This window comes from Electrona antarctica (assembly GCF_951216825.1).
Source record: "Electrona antarctica genome assembly, chromosome: 11".
NCBI classification, from domain to species: Eukaryota; Metazoa; Chordata; class Actinopteri; order Myctophiformes; family Myctophidae; genus Electrona; species Electrona antarctica.
In genome coordinates, this window is record NC_136792.1 from 14624908 (window position 1) to 14649587 (window position 24680).

At 42.9% G+C, this 24680-nt stretch overlaps 1 protein-coding gene across 3 annotated transcripts; it reads left to right on the plus strand.

Annotated features, from left to right (window-relative positions):
- atg16l1 (ATG16 autophagy related 16-like 1) lies at nt 1-24334 on the plus strand. Of its 3 annotated transcripts, none has more exons than XM_079514158.1 (21): nt 1-182; nt 1283-1391; nt 2449-2542; nt 5323-5428; nt 5826-5899; nt 7034-7103; nt 8211-8392; nt 8531-8596; nt 9322-9408; nt 10448-10507; nt 10602-10646; nt 12219-12321; nt 13140-13245; nt 14274-14344; nt 14559-14630; nt 16235-16355; nt 18640-18745; nt 19288-19437; nt 19602-19649; nt 19764-19865; nt 22409-24334. In XM_079514158.1, the coding sequence occupies exons 2-21, from the start codon at nt 1289-1291 to the stop codon at nt 22500-22502; spliced, it is 1860 nt and encodes a 619-aa protein (XP_079370284.1). In that variant the 5' UTR covers nt 1-182; nt 1283-1288; the 3' UTR covers nt 22503-24334. The 3 variants fall into 3 exon arrangements, with proteins under 3 accessions (XP_079370284.1, XP_079370283.1, XP_079370285.1); XM_079514157.1 differs by having other exon boundaries at nt 1-170; XM_079514159.1 differs by lacking the exon at nt 10602-10646 and having other exon boundaries at nt 1-168.
- Nucleotides 24335-24680: the final 346 nt, after the last annotated feature.

Below are 24680 nucleotides of genomic sequence, written 5' to 3' on the forward strand. Positions count from 1 at the left end.
AGTGTACCATTTGAGCCAAAATGGACGTGAAGTCAAATGAGGCGACAGAAGGAGCTGATGTTGGATAAAACCAGAAGCTTTACTGACTTTTATTCTACACATTTCTCTCCAATAAGACGTGGTGGTCATATTTACAGCACAGCAGCGCGAGAACACTTTGTTTAGATGGTGTGAGTTGGAAGGTGTTTTTTCTTTATTCTCTCTTTGGGGCGTTGCGACTTTAGCTTTAGCATGCTAGGCTAACGTAGCATGTCAAGTCACGGCTCGTGTTGTTTTCGCTTGTGTTTGTCAGCCAAATAGTAAACAAACACTGCTAATAATTAAGCATATACTTGATGATTCGTTACTACGACGGTCTCGCCTGCTGACAAGGACTGCTTGTTTGTGTAGACCCGTTCTTGTCGGCAAAAGTCACCCTAGTAAATGTGGTGATGTTATAGACTGCGATCTCTCGTTATCGAGTCGTATTGGGAAAAACAAACAAGTGTAGCGTGAACGAATCAATGTCGATACACGTGCAATAGGCGTGAAACTCTTTTCTACTATACCGTGCTACAGAACTACGTTGCGAGTCGATAGTGGAAAAGCAGGCTCGTTTCCTCGTTATATGTAGCTGTCTTATATAGTAAGACAGCTACATATAACGAGCCAGCTACAATAAACTGCCTTCGCAGTGTGATATTAGTATGGCCCAGTCTGGGCCATACTAATATCGCACTGCGAAGGCAGTTTCGCGTCTGGTCACTGCAAGGCAAATTTTGTTGTAGTGTAGGCTATAGATTTATCCTAGGAAAAAATGTATATCCGCATACTCGTAGTTGCCAATGCCAAAGGTGTATTGTGGACACTGGACAGAGAACAGATAGATAGATATACGGTACATGTATCTTGACCTTGGATCAAGATTATCATACATGGATTTTATCGAGTCTGACTTTTACGTACCGGTAAGTAGAAAGTAAAAGTCGGACTTGATAAAGTACATCTATGATAGTCTTGATCCAAGGCTAGATTTCTCTAATTTCCTTGGCTTATGTGTATATATTGTGTTCTATATGTTGTCCACAATGACACTATGTTTTCCTGAGATTGATAAACTAGGGTTGAAAACGGATTATTTATTATTACTAAACAAAAAGACACAAACCATGACGTGTTTCAACATCTAACGTTTCAGTTCCATGTCCAATGAACTGTGGAGAAATCTGTTCATATTTAGAATTTGCACGGGGGGGTGTTTTTATCACATGTTGTCATGCTTTTGTTGCATGTTTTTCATTAGGTGGCCATGGAGCGGCGTGTGGAATGTACTTGGAAAAGACATATCGCTGAGCAGCTGAAACAGAGAGACAGAGTTCAGCGACACGCCTTCGAAGAAATCATCCACCAATGTTTGTATATCTCACACAACAAGCTAACTCCATGTCATCGTTACTTTGGTTTTGCCTACTTACACACACTGGTCTATTCTAGAACAGGAGCATAATTCCACTCCTGATTCAATGTTCAGCCTTACCTGCACATGTTCCTTCCTAAAGCTCCACAACTGTGATTCTTCACTACCTGAGGTGTAATCGGATAGCTCACATTAGTTGACAGTAGGACAGCTGAGAGGGAGACTGTAAGAGAGACGGACGATAGGACAACCTGTAGAGAGACAGTGCATTCACAGACAGTAGCACAGCGGAAAGACAGACCGTAGGAAAGTTGAGAGGAACAGTGTACGACATTGTATGAGAGACAGCTAGTGAAAGAAGGAGACGGTGTAGGAGAGACTGGTCAGTGAGATAATGTTCTGGCAGTGCATACGGTTTCTTGCCAACATTTGGACGTACCGTAATGTAGTTTTGCAGGGAGTGCATCACTGCAGCATGGTCTGAAATGCTGACTGACTTTTGGCCGAGTAATGCTGCAGAGACTGTAGTCAATGGAGCTTGTCGGCTGTTCCTGTTTCAACCAGAACCATGCTATTATCTAGTAGAGCAAAACAAAGGATTGCTTGATTGTAAATTTGTAACAATGGAACAATATTGGCAGTTTACCACAGTGAAAAATACCCAACATTCTACACCAGTTGGCACTGTCTGGATCATTTTATGCTAGAGTTTAAGCTTGGCTGAGAAGGAATTAAGGAAACCTTACTTGAATTGTTGCTCAAAGTGTCCGGCTTCAGTGTGTATCTTCACATCGCTAAGTGACATAAGTGATTCTGACCAGCCTCAAACTGGGAATGCCCCCATGATTGTCGGAAAGGGCGTTTCCAACCCAAAATCTCCCCTCTGTAGTGTAAGTCCAGCTTTAATCACTGAAATCAGCTGATCTCAATCAGTGAAATCAGCTGGTGTCAGTCTGTTTGGAAGGAAAACTTGGAACAGTTGTCCACAATTTATGACTTGACATCACTACATTTCAATGCATTCATTAATTTTACGTGTGTTGTTTCTACAGACAACCGTCTGTTGGAGAAGTCGGACCTCCAGACTGTTTTGTCAGAGCGCTACCAGACAGATAAATATGACGCCCAGAGGGGACATGAAACCAGGTACGAGTAGAACTACTCTAGAAGAGTCTGTCATTTTCACTGATTATTCACTGACTTTAGGTGTTGATTCAAGCTTTGCTGATGCAATGGTACTGGTCACTTCCTTGTTTTGGAGCATAGTCATGAGCACTTTAAACTCATTACCTTTTTGTTTTCATTTTGGTTGTAGAAGATGGGAGGATGAAGGGTGATTTGTGCTTGGTTGCGCACTAGGAGCAATGACCATGGAGCATGCACCAAAAATTGTCAATCTACAGGCTCAGTCACAATGCATCGCAGAAAGCAATACGTTGAGCTTGTAGAATGCATATTTTCTGTGCGTAACGGCAACGCACACCAGACTGCAGGTGTAATTTGGCCCTCCGTACTGCAGATATATTAGCTGCAGATAATGGGAAACATGTTTCTTCCTAACAGCTTCTAAAGTGTTTCCTGACTGTGCACCTGGTAAAATGTTCCAAGAGATTGAGACAGTGGAGTTGTGCGTGCTTCCCTCAAAATCTTCCCAACAGCTGCAATGTTGCTTAATATAATTGATACAGATCAATTCAAATGTGTTTAGTTTGCTTAGCTAGTGAAACTGGTTGGTTTCTCATTGAGTCAGTGATGAGTCATGAAAAAGGAAGAAGAAACACCTGCACACTAGTTTGTTAGAGCTCCGCAAGAGACTTACTTTAGTAAGGCAAAATATTCGACCCTCTAGGACCTAGAGGAAGAGGTCTTCATCAGGTAAATGACAGTGAGTCATGCCATCAGCACGTTGTTTAAAGGAGACATCGCAATTTTAGTCGTTACTAATTCTTTGGGCCTCCCCTCTGGCTGTCTTGATAACTACAAGATGTTAACCTTGGATTATTTAACTGTTCCGGTTTAAAAGTAGTTTAAATGTATATATTAATGAAAGTTTTGACCCGATTCCGACAAATTGCTCATCGACGGAGGCTCTTATCGAAGCCACTCATTCTCCTATGTAGAAATGAGCGGTCAAAATGAAGCCAAGAGAGTCTTTCACCGACGGTCGCTGGTCTGTTCTCAAGTAACTGTTTCAGCAACATTAAGGTGAAGAACACTTTTAAATGTATGAATGGAACGAACTCATTGCAGTTAGAACTGCAGATTCATCAAACTCCCATTGCAGTTAGAACTGCAGGTTCACTGCCAATTTTCCGCTGTAATCTGAAGACCTGCCTCTTTAGATGCCAATTAATTTGGCCCGTAGTAGAACTTGCCGTAGTCTTGATGACCGTGCAGGCTTATGCAAAGGTTAAAATAATAATTTAGATATTATGTTATGTTGATAGTAGCCAGGTTAAGTTGTTGACCTGGTACTGGAGTTAACTTGTTATAGTTTAAATGTACATATTATTTATTTTTTGACTGTTTAGAGTAGACTGCTGATTCTTGGCTTACCTCACTGCATGAAAATAGATTGTGGGAAGGCATTCAACAGGCTGACCCCTTTTCATCCATTGCCTATGATCCCACATGACTATTTCTATGCTTTTGATGTATTGCCACGTGTTTACCTTTCTTACTGTAAATCGCTCTGGATTAAGAGTCTTCTAAATGCCTAAATTGATTAATCTGACCTTCATTGACTTGTTGAACCTGGTACTATGAAGCTAGATGGTAAATTGCCCACCATCCTACTCCCTATGGTGACTCTGCTCATGGACATGGACCCAATGAATGCACAATGAATACATGTATTAAAAACAAGTAGTCTACTATTACAATGAGAAGTGGCATGGAATATTGCTGTGATTGCATTCTGGTTGTTAAAGTGAAGTAATGTGTAGAACGATCACATGGCTGGAAACTTGAACAGCAGACGGCAGTCTGTCTCCAGGACGTCAGAGTAATTATGAAATTGTGGAGGCATTTGAATGGAATCTATTATATTCCACGTGAGAGTTGTCTTGTGAAATTCTAGAAAAAAGATGTGATCTTAACCTATTAAAAGTGGGAAATCTGAGATGGGTTAAAACTTAAAATAAAAATCCCTTTAGGATTTAGAACAGCATAGACCTATAAATGTAGACGCCTCTTCCGGCTCTGGGGCGTCTGTATCTCAACGGAAGGAACATGGAGGTGATATTGGCAATCTTTCCTGAGATTCCTTGACGTAGCGGAAAGCAGAAGAACGGAAGGGGAAGTTCGGTAGGCCAATCAGAGGCACGACTCCTCCAGCGGCACTTTCTTTGGCTATGTAAACGGAAGATCCCGGAAAAGACGTGATTTGATTGGCCAGTAGTCACTTGAGTGGCAGCGACGCAGCTTTACTTCCTCCTCTCGTTGCAGACAGGTCGCTCCAATGAACTGCAGCGACCAATGAGGCTATATCTATTTTTTTAAAATATCTATGGCTCACAGCGTATCACTTATTGTGCTGTGTACTTGTACATGAAAGTTTTAGAAAAATTGGGGGATCTACAGCCAAATGCATATCATTTTCGTGGTCCTTGGCACAAACGTTTGAGAACTACTTTAGAAGGCATTTGTAAAATCAGCCTCAGGTCTTAATTAAATTACTGTCCTTCACTCATCCCCACCCAGCCGGATACTTTGAAGCAAATGCAATGTGCTTCTTATGGAAATGTCAGTCATTGTAACATTCTCGATACAAGTTGCAAATACCAGACAATATTGACAGTGCTTGTCCTGCCAAGTCATGCCTGTCCTGGTCAGTACAAAGCCTTTTATTTCCTTTGGTCGTGCAGAGCAACATCCTCAGTGTGTGTGTGTGTGTGTGTGTGTGTGTGTGTGTGTGTGTGTACTAGTGCGGGGTCAGACCCGGGCAGGAACGAGCTTCTGCAGCAGGAAATGTCACAGATGAGAATTAAACATCAAGAGGAACTGACCGAGTTGCACAAGAAAAGAGGAGAGGTCAGAATTGTCTCTTTCTGTGTGTCTGTATCTGTCTGTGTGCCTGTGTCGGATAGTACATCAAGCTGGTGTATTGCAACATATGTTGTGTTTTTATGGTGTTCATGCAGTATCTTTAAGAGCAATTAAATTGTAAACCTTGTATAGCGTAAATGCTCTCAGCCGTGTGTTTAAATGTCCTCTATTGCACTTGGACCACTGCCAATCTGTGGTGTTAAAAGGAACGTTTCCACATTATTTTGTGGAGTTAAGCTCGGAATACCTAAACATGTAATAGCCACTCGCACCTCCTGGCACATTTTGCCAGTCAGATGAGGTGTTCTATGTTTACATGATGAATCATGAGGTGAGCAACATGAGGTGTTTGATGTTAATGTTTGATGTCCCTGTGTTCCAGTTGGCATCCAGTGTAATAGAGCTCAACAACCAAATCCAACTGAAGGACAAGGAGATCCAGAGCAATGAAGCCAAGTTAGTACGCAAGCACACACAGGCTGACATGCACAATCACACTGTATTATACACTGTAGACCAAATATACATTTACACATTGGCCACTTCACCATACTGTAAGTCAATGTTGCTGCCATATTGGCAGGGCCACCTTGTACTCCACTGCAAGAAATATGTTGTCAGAAAGAACCTGTTTCGGTATTATAATAAACACTGTTGACACAAGAAGATGAGGCGTTTTAGTATGCAAACACACAATTGTTTTTACACAAGTCTCCTGTTGTGGTTTTCAACCATTTTCATATCAAGGCCCACTATACATTCTGCATTTGAGACACGGACCACCATTTGATGTAGCCTTGCATACCCAAAACTAAAGAATATGTCCACATTTCCATGCTGTATTGATGTTGGTACCATAGGAGAGATAACAGGCAAACGTTGATCAAAATAACAACTCTTCTATTGTGTAGACTTCTTGTAACTTAAGTAATGCAAATGTTTAACAATCATTTAACTCTTGAGATGGAACCAAATGGATCTTTTTAGGGATGTACCGATGAGACATTTTGGCCGATATCCGATATAATTAATTGCTGGCCGATAACCGATGTCGATATGATCTCATTCTGTATTAAAATATAATTTGGCCAATATCGGTCGATACCGATTTATTTTTTGCCGATTAATCTCCCATCACTAGTCCGTTTGGTTTCATTTTATACTCAAGAGTTAAAGTTCTATAAATGTCCATTTGGTTACCAACTCTCCATCATTTAGCTGGGGACGACCTGGAACCCCCTCAAGGCCCACTGCTGGTCCCCGGACCACTGGTTGAGAACCACTGTTATAGCATAACCATGTGTGAACAGCAGTGGTTGCTGCAATGGAAGCATTGGCCACTGCTGTTCAATGGAGTGATGCGTCACCATGGCAACCAATTTAAGCGTTTTGGTTTGTTATAAATGTCACACATGGTTATGCTATAACTGATATATATATATATATATATATATATATATATAATGTGTGTGTGATACACTCATGCAGCATTTTCTTGAATGAGATTGTGTGAAATACAGTATTGTATAATTAAAATAACAAATGCATCATTGTCATTGCAATTTTAAATGATTCTGTTTGTGTGTTTAGGATGTTGGAGTACCAGCAGCAGATTGCTAGTCTAGAAGGAGAATGTAAAGAATTGAAGAGTTGCCTTCAGGTAACTATAATTTACGGCATACCAAAAGATAATTATACTGAGGACTTTCCTTAAACTAGTGGTGCTCTGATCGATCGGATGTATCTGCCGATACACTCGAAATGACACTATCCGTGATTGGCAATTTACCCCATCTGGAGAAACCGATCTTTTATACCCTAAAAGTAAATCAGATGTATAGTGCAATATTGTTTTTTGTGACGGGCCTAAACATTCTGACCTTCCTCCCCACACACAGGAAGAGTTGACATATAATTATTTTGGAAATATTAATGTTTTCCTGTACGCACAAGATCAGTATCGGCTGATCGTGAGAAAAACAATAGAGGGTATGTGCGCGACATCATCGTACCCGGAAGTTATGCAGGAACGCCTACCGAGTGGCAAAAACGACTTTCTGGCCTTGACACCCGTACATCCAAACAGAAAATCTTATCTGATTGTATTAAACAATGTTAAACAACGTTAAACTCACTTTACCACTCACTTTGCCACTCGATTTGACATTATGCATGCTCATACCCTCTATTGGGATTGGTGTGATCAGAGCACCTTAAAGTATAAACATACAACAAACAGTTACATAAATACTTAAGGTCATTACACACTGGCGAATTAGCGACGCGAATTAAAAATTCGACACCGGAGCGAACACCGGAGCGAACAAATAAAGAGCGAAAACGGTCGCATTTTCGCACATTCGCACATTCGCCACTGATGTGGAAGCTTGCATTGACTTCAATTGGTTTTAAAAAAAGGCGAATTATTCGCACGAATAATTCGCGTCGCTAATTCGCCAGTGTGTAATGACCTTTACCCTTATACCCTATGAAATTGCACAACAGACGTGTCATTATTTGAATATATGACTTGTGTATCTAGCTGTGTTTTTAGAGATGCTGTTTTTGGATCCTGAAACCTTTCCCTTCAAGGGCCACTAAATACAGAACTAAGTTTTCTGAAATTTTTAAAATATTAATTACAAAACAAAAATCCCAAAAGGGGCTCCCGTCAGGAAGGGGTATAACACCAAAATGTGTTCCCGTCCTGAATGGGTTTTAATGCATTTATGTGAGATGACACAATGACAATGTCATGTTTATTCAGGACCTGGAGCTAGCCAACCAGACCTTGAAGGATGAATACGACGCCCTCCAGATCACCTTCAGCGCCCTGGAGGAGAAGCTGAGGAGAACGACGGATGACAACCAGGAGCTGGTGTCCAGGTGGATGGCCGAGAAGGCTCAGGAAGCCAACAAACTGAACGCTGAGAACGAGAAGGACACCAGGTACTACGCACGCATGTCCCATGAAAAATGTGGGTAGTCCTTGACATGAAATGTTACCCTGTAAAAAAATAAAATAAATATATATATATATATATATATATAAACAAATGAGATAATGTTGTTGTTGTGCTACTTCAGACGCAGACAAGCCAAACTTCAGAAGGATCTTGCTGATGCTGCCAAAGAACCTCTGCCCATCGACCAGTGAGTCCAGCTTTTTCTATGGTTAACAGTGGTTGGAGGTTTAAAGTATTACTGACTGACTGACTGACATCAGATTGAGTCATCCTGATTTTTGGGAGGCATAGACCACCTTTTCCCCATGTTTTGACCAATACAACAGCAAAGCATGGACAAAGTAAGTGGTCTTGAGTTAAAACTAAAGAATCTGCCGCTGTGCATGTGTGAGGGGAGGGGGAGGAGCTAGGGGCTGGAATGTTGACTGCACTCTCTCTCAGACACGGAGAGTGTGAGACACGGAGCGGCTGCGGCTCTATACATCTCCATAAAACGGTGTTTTACCGATTTTGCTATTTGTGTTAAATAACACCATAAACTGTCCGCCATTACCCTTTTCATGTCACGCACCCCCTGGTGTCACGCACCCCAAAGGGTGCGTGCACCACATTTTAGGAACCGCTGATCTAATTAATTCACTTAATCTTTAAGTGTATAATAGTTTTAATTGATAACAATTAAAGGTTCAAATTAATATATTGGTTGTGTTCCAGTTATTTTAAGAAGTTTTAATGATTAATGTATAAGGTTCTGGTGGTGATGTATATTGGGTGGTTATTTAACTTGGATAGCATTTTATGTAGACATAGCACTCTATAGTATATATGCCGGTTTTTGTTCTTGCTTACTGTAAATCGCTCTGGATTAGGAGCGTCTGCTAAATTGTGATGCCACTTGTTTCCTGTTCTCAGGGACGATGACATCGAGGTCCTGGCAGAAGACGGTGGGAAACCCACAGGGGAGGCGTCGCCCAACAGACCTCTCAGCAGAACCTCCAGGTCAGGATCGGTTTTCAGTCTAATGCACTCACTGGTTCTTAACTTCTATGTGGCGTTCATTGACCCCAGGGGGTTCCATGCGATCCCTACAGGTCTGTAACTCACAGTATACAAAATCCAAATGGTTCCATTTGTACTCTGAGTTGGGTTAGGGTCCCAGAGATAAATATGCGTATCAAATGGGGTCCATGCATGCCTAATGCATACTGTATCAAACTGTCAGTGTCAAGATATACCATGTCCGCCATAGATGTGTATTCATTCATTCTTATTGTCACCTTGTCATTTGATCTCGTCATACTGATTTAAGTTCTTGCTTTATTTTCCCGTGGAGAGTGTTGACACCCCGGCCTAGTTGATGCTACCTGAGTTAAGGCATATCTCGACTTCCTGCTTTTCAACTGTGCATAATTTTATCGCCAAGAATATTTAAACAAAATAGGCCAAAGCTGGACATAGGAGGGGCTATCGCACCTCAAAAAACATGCACCTGTAAGGTCAGTGATGAACTGTAAAAGGTCTGATTACCCACAAAATCCCCTCCCGCCTGCCTCTGGCTCCCAGCAGCCCCTGCTCTCTTTACCCAGCATGCTCTAGTGGTGCAGTGCTGGTCACGGGGGTCTGCTGACATAACGGGATGTGACATCAGTGTGAGACAGTTAAGAGACCTTACTGGATCCGAGTGATGACTGACATCCAACACAACCAATCGGCAAGGAGCGTCGGGCGGTGTGTGCGAGGGGCTAAGGGAATATGATCCCAAGTTTTCAATCTGAGACCAAAAACCATGAATGAAAATGTGCTTTTCATAGGTTTATAGAATCGGTGTTCAGTTGTGTGCATTGCGTTCAGTGCTATGTTCATATAGACGGTGTGTACCTGTTTCAGTCTTAACATTTTAGTCCACAAAGCTGGAAAATGTGCAAAACAAAATGGCTGACAAAGAACCCCAGGTAAAATGTGCCACATTGACCAGGTTTTGAAATGGAGGCACTCTATGGACTCGATATGCTGAACGTTTTGTGGTGTTTTTATTTAGTAAACGGCTGTCTCAGACTCCTCCCAGCGGCCTACTAGACTCCATCTCCAACATGTTTGGGTATGTAAGTCACACTGTTCGGCCCGTCTGTCCAATCTGTCTGTGTACCTGTCTGACTTTCTATCCGTCTGTCTACCTACCTGTCTGTCTGCAGCGTGTCAGATTGTGTTCAGCCTGGACTCGTCCCACCACACTACAGGTGAACATGTGTGAGGAAATACTAGGCCATATATAACTCCACTAGACATATCGTTTCTGTCGGGCACAAACCTCTTATCTCCATATTCTTTTTTTTTTTTCCCTTCGTAAATTAATGGCCCTACTTGATCATACTACAGCGTCACACAAGCATCAAAAGTAGCAGATCCGCAAGCTCAAAAATGGAGCTTGCCTTGTAGATCTGCAATTTGTTTTTCTCTTGAATTTGAATCCTGAAAAGTAACTGTTTTGGACATATGAGGTTTCCACGTGATAGAGACGATATAATAATAATAATACAACTTTTTGTATAGCACCTTTCATGACATGAAATGCAGCTCAAAGTGCTTTACAGAGCAATGAGCAGATATAGCAGATGGTATAGATAGATTCATTGTAAGAGTAGGGCTTGGCCATATTAATAATATTAATATGGACACAATCAAATGTCACCAAATACCTATGTTGATATTAATGATATCATATAGTAATACATACTTTTACAGGACTTAAAGCCAGTGTATTAAAACTTAACAGAATATTATTTAATTTCTGACATGTTGCAGTCGACATTCACTAACCCACCTACACTTCATACATTTAACTCCTTTACCCCCAGGTTTTAACAATGAAACACAATCGACAAAACTTTGGTACAGATAGGCTCATATTGATGCAGATATGAGCTGAATAACATGAACTGATCTTTTTGTTGTTATGCATTCCCCTTATTGTGCCTGGGGAAACAAACGCATCATTACAAACAAACAAAACGTTCAGCACTTCATCACACTATTGTTTAAATTATCATAAATCAGATTTATTAAACGGATAAACATTGGCCACAATCAACTTTATTGTCAAATCACGTATACAGGTGTAACAAAGTGGGTGATTCTTTTTTTTTTTTCTTTTTTTGAAAAAAGATTGGGGGGTGGGGGATTTAAACTGTAAAGAAACTGTCTGTACGTTAATTCAGATATGAGGTGCAAAAATTGGAGCAACGCTCCACATGGCGAGAATGTGATCTTATTTGCCGATGGCAGTCAACAAAGCGAGTGGATAGAAAATAGTTTTAACCCATTTTGGGCGGGAACCCCTTTTGGTGTTAGCATTATGTTATGCTTTAGCTATTGAAAAATAGCAGACCTACAAGCTCGTAGCGCGCCACTCTGTGGCGTGCTATTTTTGAATAATCGAAGAACGACTGACAGAAACATAGCTTTTTCAGAAAACTGTCAGGATGTAGAAGACATTTTTAGAATCTGATGTCAGGTCAAAATGGGTTAAGTAAAACTGAAAAGAAAAATACATGGAGCAAGATGACTTGATGGGAAACGAACACTTTAACAGTTCTATTGTTAAAAAAAAAAAAAAAAAAAAGCATTTGGGAACTGATGACCGAGTGGTTTTGGCGAGTAGCATACAATTATATAGGCTCTGTTTGATTCCCGAGCCCAGGAGCTGCACAGAATGAAATGGATTCAATGATCATGTTAAAGTCGTTACTAGCTGTCCGCACACATGTTCCATGTGTGGGAATGAATGTTGTGGTGCCCGTCCGTCTTTGCAGCAGGCGAGGGGCCAACTCGTTCAGCACGTCGCCAGAAAGCGCAGAGACGCCGTCGGGAGGCTGTGCAGACGTTCGCCTCCCCTCCACCGCCTTGCACGTGTTTGTAAGTACCCCTGTTTCCTGGCTTTTAACTTTTACTGCCAAGAATATTTAAACAAAATAGGCCAAAGCTGGACATAGGAGGGGCTATCGCACCTCAAAAAACATGCACCTGTAAGGTCAGTGATGAACCGTAAAAGGTCTGATTACCCACAAAATCCCCTCCCGCCTGCCTCTGGCTCCCAGCAGCCCCTCCTCTCTTTACCCAGCATGCTCTAGTGGTGCAGTGCTGGTCCCGGGGGCTAGTTTTTTATTCCTAGGATAGCTCAGGTTTAGGAGCGCTCGTTTTACCACTCTTTTACTACCGCGGATTTTATAATAGTTTTTGGATTAAGGTTGGTGAGGGGTACGTTAATAGTTTTTGGATTAAGGTTGGTGAGGGGTGCGTTGCTCCCCTGCTTGCGGTTATGTTTAGGTTAGAGTTAGAGATAGGGTTAGTACTAGTCATAGAGTACTAGTAGGCATAAACACTTGTGTGCGGTCCAAAACACAGCCCAGCGCTTCCTACTCCACTGACAACCAATCACAGCGCTCCAAATTCCCTCCCATCATAGGAATAAAAAACTCGCGTCCCGGGGGGCTGCTGACATAATGGGATGTGACATCACAGTGTGAGACAGTTAAGAGACCTTACTGGATCCGAGTGATGACTGACATCCAACACAACTAATCGGCAAGGAGCGTCGGGCGGTGTGTGCGAGGGGCTAAGGGAATATGATCCCAAGTTTTCAATCTGAGACCAAAAACCATGAATGAAAATATGCTTTTCATAGGTTTATAGAATCAGTGTTCAGTCGTGTGTCTGTGTGTGTCCGTCCTCAGGAAGCTCACGATGGAGAGGTGAATGCAGTGAGGTTCAGCCCAGGCTCCCGTCTCCTGGCAACCGGTGGGATGGACAGGCGGGTCAAACTGTGGGAGGTGGTGGCAGGTAGCCAATCTACAAAACACCTCGCATCACAGGATGCTGTCTTTTCATTGGAAGCATGTGGAAATGTCAGGGGTCACTTATTGTGTCAAAGTTGAAGCAAATTTCTTCATTGAGGGGTGCTCGCTGTGGTAAAGTCAAGTGTCTGCCCACCACCACGGAGCCAGAAAGACTAGGGATGTTAACAATAAATTGAATATTCATTTCAAATTAAACTATTAAATTCTGCACTTTTGCTCATCAGCATCTAAATGTTCTAATAAACCATTGATTATCGCAAGCAAAAGCCTACATTATCTGGAAGGACGTACATAGCTGTGTACGTTAACGCTTATCAATTAGTCAATGAACGATCGATAAGGTAAACCATCAGTTGATGTTTTGATTGAAAATGTGCACACCTAGGCTGCTGAGCCTGCCTGACGGCGTGCTACGGGTTCGACCCCCGATCCCGACGGCCTTTGCCGCGTGTCTTCCCCCCCCAGCTCTCTCCCCATTTCCTGTCAGTCTACTTTCAACCTATCAATAAAATGTGCATACCTAGACATGTTCTTGCTTCTACTGAAGGTCAGTGATGAACTGTAAAATGTCTGATTACCCACACAATCCCCTCCCACCTGCCTCTGGCTCCCAGCAGCCCCTCCTCTCTTTACCCAACATGCTCTAGTGGTGCAGTGCTGGTCCCGGGGGGCTGCTGACATAACGGGATGTGATATCAGTGTGGGACAGTTAAGAGACCCTACTGGCTCAGTGATGACTGACATCCAACACAACCAATCAGCAAGGAGTATCGGGGTGTGGGGGAGCGGGCTTGGGGAGATGATCTCTTGAAGTTTTCAAGCTGAGACCTTCAACACTGTAAAAGCACCATTCAGTTTAGCTTCTCATGGAAATTTGTTGAACCTTTACAGTGTGCTGTCACTTTAAACTCCTAATGTGTCCAGTTTGCTTTTGAAGGATCTTTTCATTCACATTGTTTTGACTGTTGGTGTATGTTCTGTGTGTGCATGTTTGTGTGTGTATGCGTGCAGGTCGCTGTGAACCCAAAGGAGCTCTGACGGGCAGCAATGCTGGAATCACCAGCATCGAGTTTGACAGCGCTGTAAGTTGATACATTGGCTGTTATGACAGAAGTGTCTGTATCCATTAGGATGACAGACGGGGCTATACAGTGTAAGTTGACATCGGCTGCGGTGTTGAGTCAACAATGTGTTATGACAGGTGTCTGTATCCATTAGGATGACAGACGGGGCTATACAGTAAGTTGACATCGGATGCGGTGTTGAGTCAACAATGTGTTTGACTCTTCCTGACAGGGTACGTACCTGCTGGCAGCCTCTAATGATTTTGCCAGTCGTATCTGGACTGTAGACGACTACAGGCTGAGGGTGAGTACAAATGAAACGCTGAACACACTTGTTGTTGGATCACAGTTGGATGATAACTAAAATAACTGTCACACCTGAATAAACCTTTAATAACAGTTCACTTCAAGGGAAAAGGCCCGCTCTACTCAGACAGTTTCATATAGTTTCAGGCGATTCAAAATGAACGTATAGAAAATGAATAAAATCCGCACATCCAGTCGAGTAAGAGTCTTTGTTTAATGATCAAAGTGCTCCGCAGCAGCAGTCATACCAGACAGACAAACGCGTTTCGGCGCGCAGGCCTTCGTCAGTGTCACACTGACGAAGGCCTGCGCCGAAACGTGTCTAAACCTTTAATAACACATTCCTGATATAATAAGTGTAAACAGAGTAAACATCATTGTACAAACTAGGGAAGGGGGCTCACTCTGGTACGTGTCTAACTCGCTGTGTATACAAGATGATACAACAAGTGACATGCTTGTGTAAGCGAATGGATTTAAAACATTTGTTTAGTTCCGTTAGTGGTGTAATTTAATTTTCCTATCTGTCTTTTATGTGTACCCATTATGTTAATATTTTATGTAATGTTGCATCAAGGAGTCCTGTAAGTCCATGCATGAAATCCATGAAGACATTCATTCATTAGGAGATATCAGTCACCACGAGCAGAGGCTTGTGTTTTCAATGACAGTTTGATGTTGAATAAAATGGGCTTATATAGAAGGGTTCTTCATATATCAAATTAATATTGAATCAAGCTACTTAACTGCACATAAAAGTCAGAGTAGACTTGAAAATGACACCAGAACTAATTTTAAAAGTGAAACCCTAACCCACCGTTCAGTGGACTGAACCATATAACAACCTAATATCCAAAGCAGCCCGTTATTAAAACAACTGAGGCCTTGAACAGCCAGTTTCAGACCGTTTGGTTTTCTTGTTGGGAATGTGAGAGAATCTAAACCTGCAGCAGATGGTCAGTGATGTTTATGTAAAAGGTCTGAGGCCTGCATCCCTGCCACAGCTCCAGCAGCCCCTGCTCTTTACCCAGCATGCTCTAGTGATGCAGCGCTGGTACCCAGGGGCTGCAGACATTATTTACGGGATGTGAATAATACCAGGAGTTGGAGACCATTGACTCTTTGGCTTGCTATATATCCCACATATAACCAATCAGGATGCTGGACAGGGCATGGCTAAATGATCTCACCTTTCCTACTGAGACCTTGACTGTATAAATCAGTGACCTCTGATTGTAGTTCATATCAGTGACTTCATTATAGGTTAAATCTTTTTCAATTTGAGGGACCCCCCCCTCTGAGAGTCAGTCTCAAATGGGTTGATGTGGGTCCATTTCGTTCTAAATCAATCATTTAGCTGGGGACCTCCTGGGACCCCCTCAACAAACCACTGGTTTACATAAACACATCCCTTCTGATTGTAGTTGAAATGAACACATCCCTTCTGATTGTCGTTGAAATGAGCACAAATGATTCATAGGATAACACATTAAAGCTATGCTGCAATGCTTATTTTAACCAAATGTTACTTAACAGTGTTATATTATAGAAGCATAGATCAAAGTGTGTGTGTGTGTGTGTGTGTACGTGTGTCCCCTCCAGCACACGCTGACGGGTCACAGTGGGAAGGTCCTCTCTGCTCGTTTCCTATTGGACAACGCTCGCATCGTCTCCGGGAGCTACGACAGGACGCTCAAGCTATGGGACCTCCGCAGCAAAGTCTGTACGTGATGTTTCCATTGTTCACTGTGCATTGAGACACATTTAATTTTCTTAATAAAATAATCAAATTAAAAAACCATAGCATCCCTATTCTTCTGGGCATGTCATGATAGGTTAACATTCTGTGAAAATGGCAAGGGCCAAGGATAAACCCCAAAGTATAAAGTGTAAACAAAGTCCTGCAGCTTCCATGGCTGTGGTGTGTGTGTGTGTGTGTGTGTGTGTGCAAGCTAGGCACAGTCCTAACGGTGTCACAAGTTTGGCTTCACAACTATTCTTTTGCTTATTGTTTCAAATATGTTTTCGATTAATCAAAATCGAGAAGCCTGTTTCTTTCAAGTGACATTTGAAGATGGTGAGCAGGGGCGCTAGCCCATCCTTTGTGTGTATGAGCATGGATTGTGCACAGCTGATTGTCTGAGCACGGAATGTGATGTATGATGTAGCGAGAAGACAAAGATTACAAACGGCAAGGTCCTCTCAGGAAACTGATGGGAGACACATTCATCACATGAAAAGGTTATTATAACTGTACCATACTAGAATTTCGCCGCCCTTCGGGCGGCTCATCCTAGTTCCGTTGCAGCGCAATGGGAAGAAGGAAATTGCGAGATTTGACAGACTCCACTTCATGTTTCAGCTGTGTTTTTAAACCCAGTATTGTGCCCTTCACATGTATTAACGGATGGGTATTATTATTATTTGTTGTATTTTATTTTCACATCAAAGCAAATTAAATTAAATTAAAATAAGCACACATGAAACTGCTTTTTACTGTTTTTGTTTACTTACAATAAGTTACTGTTTTTGGAAACCAAAAGTTGTTGAGAATGGAGCAGAACATACTGTAGTATATTTTTGTGGGGACCTTGACTGCATTATAGTAGGCCTACAATCTTTTGGATTGCAGTGACCCCACATTGTTTCTTCGGGAACAATATTTGTAGTTACAATGAGGGCTACATGAGCCGAAGGGAGAGAAACACGTCGCCTCTCTCCAGTCCGTGCGTATGCTGCTGCTGGTGGCTGAATAACAACGGATCGCATCGCTGACTGACATAAACGCACAGTTACAATTCAGAGGCACTTCAATAAGAGAACTCAACTAATAACGCTTGTGTGTGTTAATCTGCCCGATGCTGACGTTAGTATATAATGTTTAGATTGTTTTCCTCTTGTACATGCGTTTGTGGGCACAGTGGCAGGGGGTGAAAAGCCGATTTGTCCCATGGTGTGCACTGCGCAACTGTGCAGTGTAAAACATGCTGAAATCAAACCACACACACACACACACACACACACACACACAGTCACTCAGTCACAAATCCTCCACAGTGTGATTACGTGTCTGCAGTGACACTGATGCGAGGTTACAATGAGTCCGTGGTGTGGTGAGACTGGGAAAGGAATAATGCGCGGAAGAGCTTGGCATCCGACTGCGCGCGTTGTGTCGATGAGATGGGCGCGTTGGGAAATACCGCACCGAAGCACACTCGCCTATTAGTTTGCATTGCATTTGCACAGTGCGCTCAGTGCGATATTTCCGAACGTGGCCGTTGTGTGTGTGTGTGGGTGTGTGTGTGTGTGGCTGGCTGGCCTGTGTTTTGCTGCGTGGGGATCGCCATGTGAGGGGGCTAGCCAATAAGGGCCCGGTGTTGCATGTGGAGAATTGTGTAGGTTAGTGTGTGTGGTGTAGCCGAACGGGGTGGTGAGAACATGAGGGGGATGTAGCACAGCAATCGGTGACCCCTACATTAAGCTGTGTTGCTCCCAGCATGCAGTGCAAATGCGTGTTGTAGCAACCGTAGCCAATGGGAAAACAGGATGCAGTGTTGCCAGGTCCGCGAGTTGTAAGTAGCGTGTTGAATGGCATTTTTTCTGGGCTTGTTTTCATAGACCTGGCAACAAATTAGGCGGGGGTGTCGGTGCTTGTGGCGTGTTTGTTATTGATAGTGATATTGTTTGAGTCTGGACGGGAGGCGGCTTTAGTGGCAGTGCAATGACAATTTTTACGCGGGTGATGTTGAGTGTGGGCGTGCTGCGCGACATGAGGAGATAGCGGAGGGTCGACGCGGAGGGTAAGTCTGTGACGTGTTAGTGTGTTTAGTGGGTTGTTGCAGTGTGTGTTGCGGTGTGTCAGTGACGTAGTAGCTGGTGCCTTTTGTTCCTGGGTGCGAACAGCGTTTTGGGCACACCTTTTCAATTGTATAATAGATGGTACTGTTGGTCACTGTACAATGTCTGTCCAGACAATGTGTGTGTGATTGGTTGCATCTGTTTTCCAGGTATGAAGACAGTGTTTGCTGGTTCCAGCTGCAACGATATCGTCTGCACTGAGCAGTGTGTCATGAGCGGCCATTTTGACAAGAAAGTCCGTTTCTGGGACATACGGTGAGACCTTGCCTGTCTTTCCTACTCTGTCTACCTACTGTCTCCTATACTAGTTCTGTATCCCACTCAGCTGTCCTGTCTCTCCTGTCGTCCTCAGAAAACTTTAAAGACACTTGCTAAAGTGTCATGTTTGTTTGGTTAATATCTTTGAAGCTTATCTGTGAATCTTGGTAGTTTCTTGCGCTCTGCAAGCAAGAATAATGGTAATGAAACACGTTTTAGTAAATCTCCATAGAGATGTTTAAGGGCGAGAGAAAGAAATCTTCATTTTATTGAGCAGTCCAATCATAAATACTCTTACAACAATAAAATATAAATGTTGGAAGGAAAATCTTTGAACTCTATAATCAGGAAGTGTCTGAGTAAGACCATATGAGTGAGAAATTGTTGAGTTGTGTCATGGATTAAAGTTCACCACTTGTCATGCACCGAAAATGGTCAATCTGCAAGCTCACAACACGTGTTGTGAGCTTGTACGTCTATTTTCATATGTTTTAAGATGAGTTTTTTTTAAAAAGTGCTTTATTCCTGTGTGTATGCAGAGCGGAGAGCATAGTCAGAGAGCTGGAGCTGCAGGGCAGGGTGACGTCGCTGGACCTGAACCACGATAGAACGGAGCTGCTGGCATGCTCCAGAGACGACCAGCTCAAGATCATCGACCTGAGAACCAACGCCATCAGACAGACCTTCAGGTTGGAACGCATTTTCACACCACCTCAACAAAATGTTCTTCATGCTTTCAACATATCGTTGCTGTCGGGCAGAAACCTCTTATAAATGTTGCATTTATATAGAACTTTTTTTTTAATCCAAAGTGCCTTTCATAAATACTAATTTATTTTATCTGTCTGTGCAGTGCGCAGGGTTTTAAGTGTGGTGCAGATTGGACCAGAGTAACATTCAGGTGAGTGAAAGTCCCTCCTTTTACGTTTCTGTGAATAACATTAAAGTGTTGATCCTAATATGTTTCCATGAACGTATTGATCCTAACCGATATGTTTCTCTCATCCTGGATCAGTCCCGACGGCTGCTACGTGGCGGCAGGTTCTGCTGATGGAACCCTGTATGTGTGGAACGTTCTCACTGGGAAGGTAGACAGAACCCTGGACAAGAACCACAGGTGAACACAACAACCATACTACACTATCAGTGGTTCTTTTTCATGTCAAGGACCCCAAATCGACATTTATTAGTCCGCAGAGAATCTAAACCTGCAGCAGATGGTCAGTGATGTTTATGTAAAAGGTCTGAGGCCTGCATCCCTGCCACAGCTCCAGCAGCCCCTGATCTTTACCCAGCATGCTCTAGTGATGCAGCGCTGGTACCCAGGGGCTGCAGACATTATTTACGGGATGTGAATAATACCAGGAGTTGGAGACCATTGACTCTTTGGCTTGCTATATCCCACATATAACCAATCAGGATGCTGGACGGGGCATGGCTAAATGATCTCACCTTTGATACTGAGACCTTGACTGTATAAATCTGTGACCTCTGATTGTAGTTCATATCAGTGACCTCATTATAGGTTAAATCTGTTATATCTTTTTAAATTTGAGGGACCCCCCTCTGAGAGTCAGTCATAAATGGGTTGATGTGGGTCCATTTCGTTCTAAATCAATCATTTAGCTGGGGACCTCCTGGGACCCCCTCAACAAACCACTGGTTTACATAAACACATCCCTTCTGATTGTAGTTGAAATGAACACATCCCTTCTGATTCAGACCCCCGTTCGAAAAGATGTGCCAGGGACCCCGATAAGAGGTTTTTTTTTACAGCTCTAGCAGTGATTTTCTTGAGTGAACTTGTATTGTAAAATCACTGTTAATTTAACTCTGAGTGTACAATTTTCCATTTGTACACTCTGAGTTACAGACCCATAAGGGTCCATTTGGTTCATAACTATCTAATTTAGCTAGGGACCACCCACCTCCATGAAGTACCCCTAGGGGTCCCCGCACCCCACTTTAAGAACCAATGCACTATATTGCTATACTACACGATACCAGTTTTCATCTACACTACTCAACAGAGGGATTGGATGCATGGAAATATAGATCAATGGGGGATGAGATGCACTGATGGATGAGGGGAATAGATGGAGGAATGGGCCCTGCCCACACTTCCCCCAGCCTATAGAGACACGGGGACTACAAATTTCACGCCCCCAAATGAGACGGCGGCCCCACTTAAGGTCCGTTAGAACGGTGTACTGCAGCTGTCAATGCAATCCCTATGAGAGGCATCATAAAATACCCTAATTTCACTGGTTCATTACTGAGTCTGTAGCGATTTCTTTTCTTTTCTTTTCGTGTTCTAATAAAGTGTCCCACATGTTTGATTTGGCCTTTTCAATGTCACATACCTTCCATCTCAATATACAACCCACAATGTACTATAATATACTCCATCAGTGTGTCAAAAGTGCTAGCATTGTAAATCTCAAGTTAAAATCAGTGCCACTTGTTGGACAGATGTTGTGCAGGTGCCAGAGAAAAAGGACAAATGAAATGAGCGTGGCCACGTCTTGTGTACGTTGGATAAAAAACCCAACTCAATATTACGTTCTGGGAGTGGCACAGGTGGGATGTGCTGCTAAAAACATAACCAAACGTTTTTGGCACAGTTAAAGTGGTCGTACGGTATACGTCACGGTCACATCCCTTGAGGTTTTCAATGCCCAGATATATTTGCTGTTTGGATAATTTTCCACAAATGCATAGCATATAAAACAAAACACAACTTCTTGCAAGACTAATTATTAATACTCATCTGGAGAATTCACTAGGTGGTTGAAAATGTCAGGATATGTCACTCCTCCATTTAGCTGTTAATTATAATTAATTATACAACAAGTTGACAATGGTAGAACACACAGTCAGAGCAACGCGGTAGGTAGAGCATATAAGCCCATGACATACATGTTCAAAATATAAACATGACTGAACAAAGTCAGATCTGGATTTATTATTGAGGATTCCACTCATCAAAGTCGGCTCTCGAAGGCCTCGTAAAGGCAGTGACGTCCCTTAAATGCGACAGGTTCCCTGTCTGCCGTCTCGCCTCTGCACTGTTAACATTTTGGGTAACTCATTCAAGTGGTAAATTAAATGTGAAATACATCCTCTACTGAGAAAACAACAATTTGTGTTGACAAAGACACATCATACATTTGGAAACATCTTTTTATTCAAATCAATAGTCTTCAGTTCATTTCATATTCTTTTAAAAGTAGGCTAACTACAGTTGAATTTCAATGGACTTCTATGGGCTGGCCTGCAGTACACCATTCTAACGGACCAGAAGTGGGGCCGCTGTCTCATTTGCGGGCGTGAGATTTGTAGTCCCTGTGTGTCTATATAGGCATCTAAAAAACATATTGACAGGAACAGGCAGAGGAGAAAACGGTAGTGCCTTTTGTTGAGATTCTGAATTCTTAACTACCCTTGATTCCCCATCTCTCAAAGTTAATCTAGTTACTGTGATTAGTCCAGGGCTAAGCAAGTACTGTATGACAACCTATGACCGAGGAATTATTTTGTGTAAAACGGCATTTGCCTTTGTGCCCTCAAGAAACGTCACCAAAGGCCAAGTGGCCATGCCTCTAAAATGAAGAAATCGCAGTAAATGCCAGTTTGTGATGTTGTTTTGGTGTCTTCCAGCTCGGCCATCAACTCTGTGTCCTGGTCACCTTCGGGAACCTACGTGGTGAGTGTGGAGAAGGGGAGCAAGGCTGTCCTCTGGTCTGACTTGTGATTGGAACACTCCACCGGTCCGTACAGATGCAGCGGCGCACCAGAGGGGTCCGTACGGAGGCGGGACTCATCTGTGTGTCAGAGCCTGGGGGCCGTGTCCGTACCCTCCCTGATATTTGTTGCCATGGATACAGAACAAAGACACAAGATGGTGGACGGCTCTCACTTGAACCCAAAAGTGTGTGTGTTGTATGTGCTGCATTGTGTGTTGAATGTACAGTTGTGTGTGTATGTATGTTGAATGTACAGCATTGTTGTTTAATTCTTTTGCCGTGGCTCTCAAACATTTTAATTTCAAGGACCTTCCCCCCATTACACTGAGATTGTACAAAAGGACTATTTGTACACAGTCCGAGTTACAGACATATTGGAGTCCATTTGGAACCCCCTCAAGGAACCTTTGGTGTCCATGGACCACACTTTGAGAACCATTGTTCAATTGACAACAGCCAACAGCACCTTTTCAGCAACACCTGTTTTCTCCTGATGCCACCAGGGCCATTTTCTTTTATTGGCTCTGGTTACTTGTCTGGGTTTTCGTAGAAGCAGGGTTCAAAGCGGTGCCGGTGAAGACTAGCAGGAAGACGCATAGATATATATAAAAAAAATAGATGCCTCATTGGCTGCTGCAGTTCATTGGAGCGACGTGAGGGCGGATGTGTAGAAGGCACGCTACGCCACGCTGCCACTCGAGTGACTACTGGCCAATCACGGCGTGTCTTTATCGGGACTTGTCTGTCCCGAACGTCCGCTCTGACGACGCATATACCTTGTGACCAGTGCTTCTGTGAAGCACTAGTCTCTCATTGCCAGACTGTTGCCCCTCGCAACAGTGTTCTGGCTACGCGAGACTAGTGAATCACCAACACGGAAGCTTGCCCTCACTTTTGCACATACGCTCCAGAGCCGAAGGAGGCGTCTATGTCTATGGGAAGACATGCCACATGGACAGACTGTCCCACCCACCCCACCCCGTGTCATGAAGACAGGAGTTGAGTGAAACTATATGAAATGTATGATGTCTAGAAAGAGAAAATCAATATCAGTTGACATTTGGGGAACAAACGATTCCAAGGCTGTGGTGTTTTGTTGCTGTCGTTAATTTAAACAGAGCTGCGATAGGCTTTTAAAATGACTTCGTCTACTGTGTTTGTTTTCATGGATTATGAGGGTTCAGGTTGTACTTAAAGCTGCACTACGTAACTTTACTGTTTTGTACCACTGAGCCTAATAGAGCCTTCCTCCTTGCTCAGGGGAGAAACTGTTTGACCTTCAGTTCAAAGGGTCAACATTTTAAAGAAACGGGGTTGCGTTAGGTCAGAAGTTGTCTAACCTAGACACAGGATCTAAATGTCTCGATAGAAGAGCAAATGCAGCCAACCCCAATTGTAATGCTATATTGTGTTAATGTACTGTACCATACAGATTGGACAAAATAAAATGTTATTCCCAAAGAAAACGGTACATAATACCGCTTTAAACACTCCCTATGCTGGGGGGAACATTCGCCAACGATAGCTGACCTACACGCATGCACATAGGAGCTTGTCGGTAGACTATTTTTATTATTTGTTTTGTTGGGACCCCGGTCAACTAATTTTAAAGGACTTGTATCTATAAGTTTAGCCCTTTTGGTATGCTTTGGAAAATGGTTGGCAATATTGTTTGATTTTCAATCATATAACCTTGGTTTTATGGTTGAAAGTAGCTGTACTCTCTAGAGAACCTAGTTTATAGCCTCTTAAAATGCCATGTGGATATCATGTGACGGTTACATCTTTTTGTTGACCGAAGTGAGTAGAACAACATTAAAGCCTGATTTATACTTTGTGAGCTGATGTACAAGCTCACGTGTCTCATGAGCTTTTAGATATGTTTTGGTGCGTGACATTGGTGCACAACTAAGTATACATTGTGCACTGCAAGTATTTTTAATGTACATTTTCTCTGTAGAATGTGCACTAGTGTGCCACCAGCTCGGTGGCCTTGTGGTTTGAGTGTCCGCCCTGAGACTGGGAGGTCGGGGTTTGATCCACGGCCGGGTCATACCAAAGACTGATAAATGGGACCCAATGCCTCCCTGCTTGACACACTGCATCAAGGGTTGGATTGGGTGTAAGTCCCTGTGACATACTAGCGTCATGTCCAGGGGGTGTACTTGTACATCAAGCTACCTCAC